Source organism: Mus musculus, chromosome 7 (assembly GCF_000001635.26).
Source record: "Mus musculus strain C57BL/6J chromosome 7, GRCm38.p6 C57BL/6J".
In the NCBI taxonomy this organism is placed as follows: Eukaryota; Metazoa; Chordata; class Mammalia; order Rodentia; family Muridae; genus Mus; species Mus musculus.
The window spans coordinates 102,883,540-102,893,823 of NC_000073.6; the positions used below are offsets into that span (position 1 = coordinate 102,883,540).

At 37.4% G+C, this 10,284-nt stretch overlaps 1 protein-coding gene across 1 annotated transcript; it reads right to left on the reverse strand.

Moving 5' to 3' along the window:
• Positions 1–3,667: 3,667 nt before the first annotated feature.
• Positions 3,668–4,612, reverse strand: Olfr569 (olfactory receptor 569). Its single transcript, NM_147088.2, has one exon. It carries the CDS (start codon positions 4,610–4,612, stop codon positions 3,668–3,670), a length of 945 nt encoding a protein of 314 aa, NP_667299.1.
• Positions 4,613–10,284: the final 5,672 nt, after the last annotated feature.

Consider the following 10,284-nt stretch of genomic DNA (forward strand, 5'->3'; position numbering starts at 1 on the left):
TACTTTCTCTAGCTCTGTCCAATGGATGACTGTGAGCATCTACTTCTATATTTGCCAGGCACTGACAGAGCCTCACAGGAGACAGCTATATCAGGCTTCTGCCAGCAAAATCTTGTTGGCATCTGCAATAGTGTCTGGTGTCATGTCCCACTCGACCAGCAAGAAAGATGCAACCACAGGTTCTTCTTAATGCAGTTTACTCAGGCAGCTACTTACTTCAAATCCCCCAGCCTCTCTAGTTACAAGTGTTTTTCTCCTCTCCAGCCACAACCACACCCCACCAATCACCACAGGCCACATCACCTCACCAGGCAGGCTTGCTCAGCCAATCAGGAATTAAGGGCGGGCCATCCACCAAACATGGGCTTGTTTACTACCTGGAACAGACTTCCATCCTGCTGACCAGGAAGTCCAGAATGGCTCCCTACAGTCTGGGTTTGGTGGTTGTTTATGGGATGAATTTCCAGGTGGGGCAGTCTCTGAATGGTCATTCCTTCAGTCTCTGCTCCGAATTTTGTCTCTATGTTCATCTCACATTTAGATATGTTTAGCATTAAGTTAGAAGTTGAGAATCAGTTTGTTGTTTTTATACAGATTTTACTTTTTTTCAGAAAAGTTGTCATTGACTTGCATTTATTCTTCTATTAATAGTTAATTACATACCTGGAACTATTGTTCATTTCTTAACTGATTTTTGTAACAAATTGATTTGTCTTTATGTAAATCCAAGGTCAACTGGGTGAAATACTTGACAAAAATTTAAAGGATTTGTTTGTATAAACAATTAATTTAAACCTTGTTTAGAAGGTAGAAGGAATATAGTAATTTATAGGTTTAGACTTATCATGATAAATAAAACATATTTATTTTATTATTTTGACAAAACTTCTACAACAAAGTGCACAGAGTAACTTGAATAATAGAATTTCATTGTGCCACAGTTCTAGAATGTGAAGTCCATGATCACAGTGTCAAGATAATTTATTTCTTTTCTGGCTTTGAAAATAGAATTTGTCCTTTGTTTTGCTTCTGGCTTTGATGCCTTGAAGAAAATCTTTGATTTTAGATGTATCGACTTGCTCTTCCTGTCTACATAGTATTAATACTGTGTGTATATCTGCGTTAAATTCTCCATTTATACAAGGTCTCCTGTTACATTGGAGGAGTGGTTCACTGTAGATTGATTCAGTATTTCTTTTCTTTAACTAAGTTAATATGCAGCTAATAATCACATTTAGAAGCATTAGGAATTTGAATCTAAATGTATTTTTGTTTTATGAGGGCTCAATTCACTAATAACAGTTCTTCAGCTAGGGTTCATCTACTTTCTTGGCATTTGTTTGCAGTATGTAAGACATCACAACAATTTAGACAAAAATTATTCTCTGAAATTATAGGATGACACATTATACATATAACATTTTCCCTTTACAGAGCATTAGATGACATAAAGATGGTGAGAATGTCACACCTAATCACTAGAGGTGGCACGCAATGGCTGAGACTGGGAGCTCAATTCCAAGACAGTGGCTGTCACTTTGTTTCTGGAGACAGCTCTATCATCTCTACATCAACGCTGAATATACTAACAGAACCATCTTCAGTGTTGAGCAGTGGAGACAAATAAAATAAGCAATATAGTAATTTGTACACATTATGGAATACAGGTATGATAAAAAAGCCTGTGCTATGGAGAATGTTTAAAAGCAACAGAAGCCAAAAGAAAAATACCATCTAAGGCTGAGATATAATAACAACCAAGGGAACATAAATGACTAAATGAGCCAAAGATCTTAAATGTGATTTAAACCCCTGTATGCCTGGTCTTCAGTCTTTATCAGTGGTTAGAATTCAGGATGTAAGTCAACTCTGAATCTCCACAGGTTATTATTACTTATCTTGAAGTGTTTTAACTAGGGATACCATAGGACTCAGCTTTAACCGAAAGACTTGAATATTAAGATCTCAGGACATTATTGCTGGGTGAGGAGTTGAGACAAATGACTCCCATTTCTGAGTGCCTCTAAATTTCATCTGCAACTTTTGCTCAAAACTACAGTTTGTAGTCCTGAAACATTCTACTCTCAGTAATGTTTGCCTATCAAAATCTGATGCAAATGACTTCCTAGTTCAAAGACATGATTTTCAGTTCAATAGTTTCCCCCATATAGTTTTCCAGATCTTTTACCAGATCCAAAGACTGCACCCTTCCCTTGCATACATAGCTCTATAAACCTCCTGCCTATTATCCACTTGATGGAATAGTTTACTAGAAAGCATGCTACCTACTTTCAAGGGTGTTCCAAAAATTATTTCCCTTAGCTTTGGCAGTAAAGAAGGTTGAACTATGTTAGTGCAGTGATCCAATGGGAAGCATACTTTAAAAATGCTTCAAGGTGATAGTTCTGAAGGAAATTAACATTTAATTTTGTGGTCAGAATTATAAACACTTTTACCTTGAACTTAAACCTTAGAATGTATTTTCTTTAGAAAATAATTATTCTTCATTTTCTAAAGAATCTGACTTTCATTCTGAAATTCATTTTTTTCTTATAGATTCAGTAGCTATTACCTATGAGAGACTGAATCTGTTCACTTAACACTCATTGTTAGTAGTCTAAAGAAGTTGAGATTCGGTAATAATGTTGTCTGAAAGTTTGTAAACTCCTGTACATCTTAATCTATTATGTTATACCTTGTTCTCAAGGACCATTACATCCTTTTCCATAGTCTTTGGCACCAACCTCTTTTGTATGTTTTTGTTGACATTTTAATTACTTTTCTCTCACACTAACATTTTGTTCTATCAATTAAGAATAATTATATAAAAAGTAGTGTTGAAGTGTCATTTTAGTTTGTAAAATGAAACATTTTAACCAGACAAAATAAAACATGATAATTTCAAAAGAATAAACTTAAAATCCTACAATGATGCGTACTTCCATATGGCCATTAATAACATTCCCTTGTATTGGCCAAAGCTTTTCCTCTACATATATTCTTGGTTTATGAAAAACCTTCAAGACTTACAGGTAGTTTTTGTTTTATTGTTGTTGTTAATGTTATATATTGACGAGCCTCCCACCTTCATGTAATTGGGATAATCTAGTTAAATGAGAATGGTTAAAGGACAGTTAAGTATCACACAGCAGTCACCTGCTGCTTGTTTTACCTATTTCCCAATTTAAGGATATTATTATTCATTGACATAAATAATGAATTTACATAAGCTTTTATACATATTTTAATTTTGAAAAGTAAACTTCTATAAAGAGATTCCAAGATGGGGAAAATGTACAAATTGTTATTTGTTTAAGGCACACTTTTAATCTCTGTTTAAACCACATGTTAAATTATACAACTGTTAAGATTTAAATATCATGTTTTCAAGTTAATAATTTATGGGTGATAGCATTCTTTTAAAAAATTCAGTGGTTAAATATAGAAAAAAGCTTCTTTGTTTTTCTTATGATGACAAGAACAGGTTAAGTAAATATGTATTATCCACAAAAGGTTTCAAATCTCTCATTCTGTTAAACTTGAAATTTATTCCACTTCTGTGAATATCTTGAAGGGCTGTGAGATATCTTGTAAATATGTGTTGGTTTGTCAAAGTTTGTTGAATATGTCCTTTGGTCATTTACCTGGAGCTACTGTAATCCCTGGCTCAAGGGTCTTTTCTCCTGAATCCTCGGATGACCCTGTCCCTGATCTGTTTGGTTCTAACTCCATAGATAATAGGGTTGAGCATGGGAGGAACAAGCAGATAGAAATTAGCAAACATGATATGGACAACTCGTGGCACGTGGTGGCCAAAGCGGTGGGTGAGGAAGGTAAAAAGGGCTGGGATATAGAAAGCCAAAATAACACAGACATGAGAAGCACATGTACCAAAAGCTTTGAGGCGAGCTTCACCTGAGGGCAACCTCAGCACAGCTCTCAGAATCATCACATAAGATACACTGATGACAATTATGTCAAAGCCAACCACAGAGAAAGCCACAAAGAGTCCATATCCACGATTGACTCTGGTATCAGCACATACCAACTTGAGCACAGCCATGTGCTCACAGTAGGACTGGGGAATGACCTTGTTGGGGCAGAAGGGCATCCTGGAGACCATGAAGCAGAAGGGGCTCACCCACAGCAGCCCTCTCACCATCACAGCTGCCCCTAGTTTAATGACTACAGATGTGGTCAGGATGCTGGAATGTCGGAGTGGGAAGCAGATAGCCACATAGCGGTCCAAGGCCATGGTCATGAGCACCCCAGACTCCACAGAAGAAAAGGCATGTATGAAGAACACCTGGATGAGGCAGGCGTTGTATTCAATCTCATGACTGTGAAACCATAGTATGGCCAGCATTTTAGGTTGTGTGGAGGAGGACAGGACCAGGTCAGTGATAGCCAACAAGGCCAGGAAGAGGTACATGGGCTCATGCAGGGTGTGGTCAATTCGGATTATGTATAGGATGGTGATATTTCCAGTCAGTGCCACAATATACATAACACAGAAAGGAAAGGCAATCCAAAATTGATAATTCTCCAACCCTGGGATTCCAAGCAACATGAAGAACAGGGGATGGGAAGAGCTGTTACTTGAAGCCACCATGAGAGGATGATTACTATGTTCTCAGCAGCGAAGGTATCTGTTTTCCTAGATGGTGACAATGGAATGAATGTTATCGATTACAAGTACTTTGAGTGATTTCACTGGGCCTTTATATTAAAAGTTAACTGTGTTACTACAGGCCATTTTGCTCATGAAGTGATGTTGCTCACAACTTTTATTCACATGTTGATCCTAAGAGGTTTTGAGCATATGAGCTGCAAATTATGCTCTCACAACCAGTATCTTTCAGGATAGTAAATTATAATAATGGAAATATATCTTGACCAATAATGCTACAGTCAGCCCCATTTTTCTAATATTTTCAACAAACAAGGGATCATTCAGTCTTGTCCATATGACCTCACCCCTCTGATGGAAGGCAATACTACTTAATGGACTTTATCTATTTAGAGGTAATCACTTAACATTAATCCTAAATGTAAACTAAAGAAGTTTTTGAGTACATCAGAAATAATTGAGTGTACACCTGTAACTAAACACATTACTTTCTCTGTATGAATTCCCCCTAGATGGACCCATCGTTGTTATCAAATCATCTTTAGGAACTAACAAATACTTCAGTTTCCTAGTCTAAGTGCTGCCTATTGAGCCCCCCCCCCCCAGCCCCCAGGTTCACAGATGTGCTTAACATCCTTCTGATTTTTCCCTAGATTTATTGTGGTTTGACAGAAACGGGGTTCAGAATTCATAACGCATGCTAGAAGTTGGAAATTTTACTGCCTTGCATAGTTTATAGCTACAGGTTTGCTTAAATCAAATCTTGCTTTAATATATGGTGAGAATTCACGCTACTCTTCATCCTTGGGCTCAGGGTTTGTACTTTATTTTCTTTTTTCGGGTCTCAACTTCTCCGTTTCTGGATTCTGTTTCACTATTAGCTCATTGGGACCTAGCCACCAAGTCTCCTAGCCATTCAGAGACCCTTCCTGAGATGAGAGCTTCCTTATTCCTGTTGAAGACAGTGAGAGTGGTATTTGCTATAAGCACGACTTTCCATTGTGCTAGGGCATCTTTAATCAACTGTAAAAGGATTGGTGCCTATAGTGAATGTGCATTACAAACCATAAAACAAATTATTCCTAACTCATTCAAACCCCTTCATCTTCATTTCATTATGAGGAAAAAGATCAGAATCATTAAATAATTTACTTAGACCATCACCTCATGGTAACAAAGGGTAGTATGAGAGGATTTATGCAATTGTTTCCTGAATTTGAGACACATGTACATTTTCACCATGGCCCATGCTACTTTCCTGGACTGAGTCTATGGACCTAGCTTTAGCATGTGTTGTAGGCTTCTTGGAGATATCATTTCTTCTTAAGATCTGACTCTGTCTTGAGGTTTAATTCAGGAGCACTCACTTGCATTTCTGCAGTCTGGTAACTCCCTCTTCATCCACTTTCAGTTACCAATTAACAATTTCTTGGAAAATCAATTTTGTCTGTCTCTTCTCTTTTGCTTACAAATCACCCTCAGCAATAGACCATTACAGAAAACACATGCTTCCTGCTTTATTTTGCTAGCTCAGAATCAGATTTTTTCCCCATGAAGATTAAGGAAAAATAGCATCAAACTAGGATCTGAGTGTAGAGTGGGAGTGTGGGCCATTGTTAGGTACCTCTATTTCTTTCCCATGCTGCATCCTCTGCGTATTATGAATCCAGTGCCTTCACTATTGTGAATTTCTTTACCCGTTTCCTCACATAGACTTAAGAACCACAGACAAAAGTCAATGACATGTCATGGATTGTAAACAGGAATTTGACCAATATCCAGCTGATTAAAGTCAGTGTGAGACTTGCAATATGAAACACGGTTTACCAAGTTAATATTAACTTGAGGATTAAAGTATGCACTTTTAAGGCTTATAGGAAAAGGAACAATATAATTCCCCATTAATGATACCCTTTCTTTATCTAAGAACTTTGTTCTTTTGTTTTTCAAATGTGCTAGAATTCTTCCCTTCATATGTGTACTGATGAAACTGAGTCATATACTTTGGAGACATTATGACTATGATGATCACACTTGGGGTTCATGACAGTTTTTTTTTTTAATCCTCCACATAAAATCTAACAGAAAATGTGTAGAATTTGGTTGGAAAAATTTTATTACAAGAGCTATGGCCTGAAGTTGAGTAAAGCTTAGCTTTTTATCATTGAGAAAGTTTGAATCCAAGGCACCTGCTGCGTCCGTTGGATATCCTTTACTCTGCCTGTACACGTAAATACTTATGTCCGCAGTCAAAAATGCTGTTGAAGTTAGTTAAGTGGTAATAGGAAAAACTGTATAAGATCTTGTTACAAAATAGCTTTAGGAAAACTGAACATTGTTCTCTTACTAAATTTTCTTTCACTAAAATTTAATTTACATTTTAAAGTTTTAATAACTGAGAATGTTAGGCCCATGTGTAACCACCTTTCTGGAAGGCTGTGTCTGGAATAGTCTTCCTACCTTTCTAGGTCTCACTGGAGGCAGATCGGGAATTGTTATTCATTCTTTTCATCACAGAGTGCTGTTCTTGTCTGCAGACTTCTGAAACTCAAGATCCCAGGGATACACAGTCATAGCTTTGCCTCCTAGCTTCATGGAGGCTCTATGAGTCCTGTAGCTCTGGAAGTGGCAGATGTGCCTGAGCCATAGAAACTCTCTTACCCTGAAGACATCTCTTTTACTAACTAAGCTGAGCCTGACCGCTGGGATTCAGCTTTTGGCAGAGACCTTAAATTAGTGTCTATTTGAAGGAATCTGCCTTGCTCTTTCTTCCCCTTCGGGGTCACTGTGTCAGTCTCATCCTGGCTTCCTCTGAGACTGGGCTCTGAAGCTGGAGACTTCAGTTAACTCCTAACCTTCCTTTATCCTCTGTGCAAGTGAATACAAAGGCCAGAGATTTGAGTGCCTGTGCAAGAGGGGTGATTTTTCTGCAAGTGTGTGAGCAATTGTATAATGCATTATTTAATTAATCTGACGTTGTATACTTAACAGTTATATGTGTGATTTGAAAGTTTGTTGGTATTTAATATATTTTGACATGTTTGTGTGAGGTTTGTTAATAAATATGTACATAAGCAACTAGATTTAAATATGTATAAATCTTATGTGCAAGTATACAAGTATTTACTTTTGTGATACATATCTAGTGTGATAACATCATTTTTGATTTAATAGTTTTGGAACAAATGTACTTTGTAAATGTATAGGCCTAGTTGGTAGTGTGGTATGGCATATTTGTGAACATACACATGAATGTGTGTGTGTGTGTGTGTGTGTGTGTGTGTGTGTGTGTGTGTTTGTGCTGTGTATGTCAGTAATCTCTTAGTGTATCAGTGTACGCTGTGTTAGCTGGGATTCCAAGGCCATGCAGAATCTATGAGGGGCTGATGACCCAGACAAGAAAATGAATTTCAGCAGAGATTCCACCAGTTATTCCTGAGCCTTTCTAAGGCTGGAAAGTCCTCCTCACTCAATATGGACACCCCAAACCTGCTCAGGAGAGGGACTCAAGCCTTATTAGGAAGGTGCTGGATATATATGCATAATATATATATATAACTTTTTATTATTCTTCCCTCATAAAGTACATCCCAACCACAATGTCTCCTCCCTCCATTATTCCCAGTCTCCCTTCCCCTGTCTCCCCTCACACAGATCCACTCCATCTCTGTTTCCCTTTAGAAAAGAGCAATCCTCTCATGGATATCAATCAAACACAGTATAACACCTTCTAGTAAGATAAGGCACAAATCCGCATATCAGGGCTAAGGAAGGCAACCCAGTAGGAGAAAAAATGTCCCAAGAGGAGGCAAACAAATCAGAGATACCCTCCCAAAACACTATTAGTAGTCTTGTAAAAAAAAAAAAAACCCTAGCTAAACAACCACAACACGTTTGCAGAGGACCTAGCACAGAGCTGTCTAAGTTCTATAATTACCACTTCAGTCTCTGTGAGCCCCTATGATCCCTGCTTAGTTGATTTGGTGGGCCATATTTTTCTGGTGTCCTCCATCTCTTTGGCCTCCACATACATTCTTCCTCCCCTTCTTCTTCAGGGTTCTCCAAGCTCCTAGGTATGGTACCAATGGAAATCTCCAGTTTGTGCTCTCTCTGTGCCTAATCTTTGGCTGTGGGCCTTTGCATCTGCTCCCATAAGCTACAGGAGGAAGTCTCTGGTGATGAATGGGCTCGACAATGATATATGAGTATAGCAGAGTATCCTTAAGAATCATTTTATTGATTTTTCCTTCTATCCTGGATCTCTGGGCTATCTGGCCTCTTGTTCCTGGTCATCCAGACAGTGTCAGATATGGGCTCCCTTTTGTGGCATTTATCTCAGATTATCAATTATTGGTTGGCTATTCCTACTAGTTCTGTGCTTCTATTGCCCATATACACCTTGAAGGCAGGATCTTTTTGTATTAGTGTCAGGAAATCCCTAATTTACTAGTAAGTGTATCTATATATAAAACCATCATGCTTTAAATATGCTTATTTATTCTTTGAGAGCTTTATACATTATGCTTTGGTCACACTCATCTATCTTCTCACCCCTTCTCCCCCAGAGTCTCTTTCACCTTCATATTCATATTATCTCATGTTTGCTCTCTTAACAACAAACTAGAAGCAAAATAAAACATGGATTCAAGATTAGTAAGTATACAAAATTTAATTACTTACCGCATATAAGTTAACTGCACTTAAGGATTTTGCGTAATGCCAGGAATCACTAAAACTCATAAGTCATCTTAGAACCTATATTAAATGTGGTCCCATGGCAACCATATCAAAACTCAGAACCCAGGCTGTGATCCAGAGCCAGTGAATCCAAATGTTCTCTCAAAGTTACGTTTCATGGTACTAAGATATATCAAATATTTGATTATCTTTGTGAGCAGATGCTCACATTTATTAGTGAGATACTGAAGAAAGCTCTGAGCAGACAAATGAAAGAAAATTTAAATTCTAGAGAATACATAAATAGTATTCCAGAAAGCTATGAACAAAAGTAAACAGAAATTTGGTATAGCTATGGACAATTGAATATAAAAGGAAAAGATTAGGTGTTTTGTTTTGTTTTGTTTTGTTTTTGTCCCCATGACTTCCTCCAGTGATTTTGTGATACAGGATGGTGTGGCCTCCTTTTCTCTAACCATAACATATGTAATATGTTTAAATGCCTAGATTCACCTCAGCCATAATTTATTTGTTTTTGAAATATGAATAACCTAAGTAAAAATCAAATATGAAAAGCATAGTTATAAGCTTGTGTATCAATTGACACATCTTCTCCATCCAAGGAAACGCTCTGCTGTATTTGACTGAATGGGAAAAGAAGAAGAAAGGAACCACACAAGTATTTGAGCATGCTAGACTCTGAATAGTAGTAAGTAGAACACGAATCTAAAGGAAGAAAAAGGAATGTTTGATATGAGTGGCCATAAGGGAAATACAAACCAGACCCATCTTCCTACCAGGGAACACTGGAGGGGGTGTGCAGAAAGAGTCCTTTACTGTATACTGGTGTATATATTAGTATAATTACATGGAAAATAATGTGGAGAGTGTCCCAAAGATTGAACATACATTATCATAAAACCCAACTATATATAATGCTGGGTATTCAAAGAAAAATGACATCACTACAGTACAGA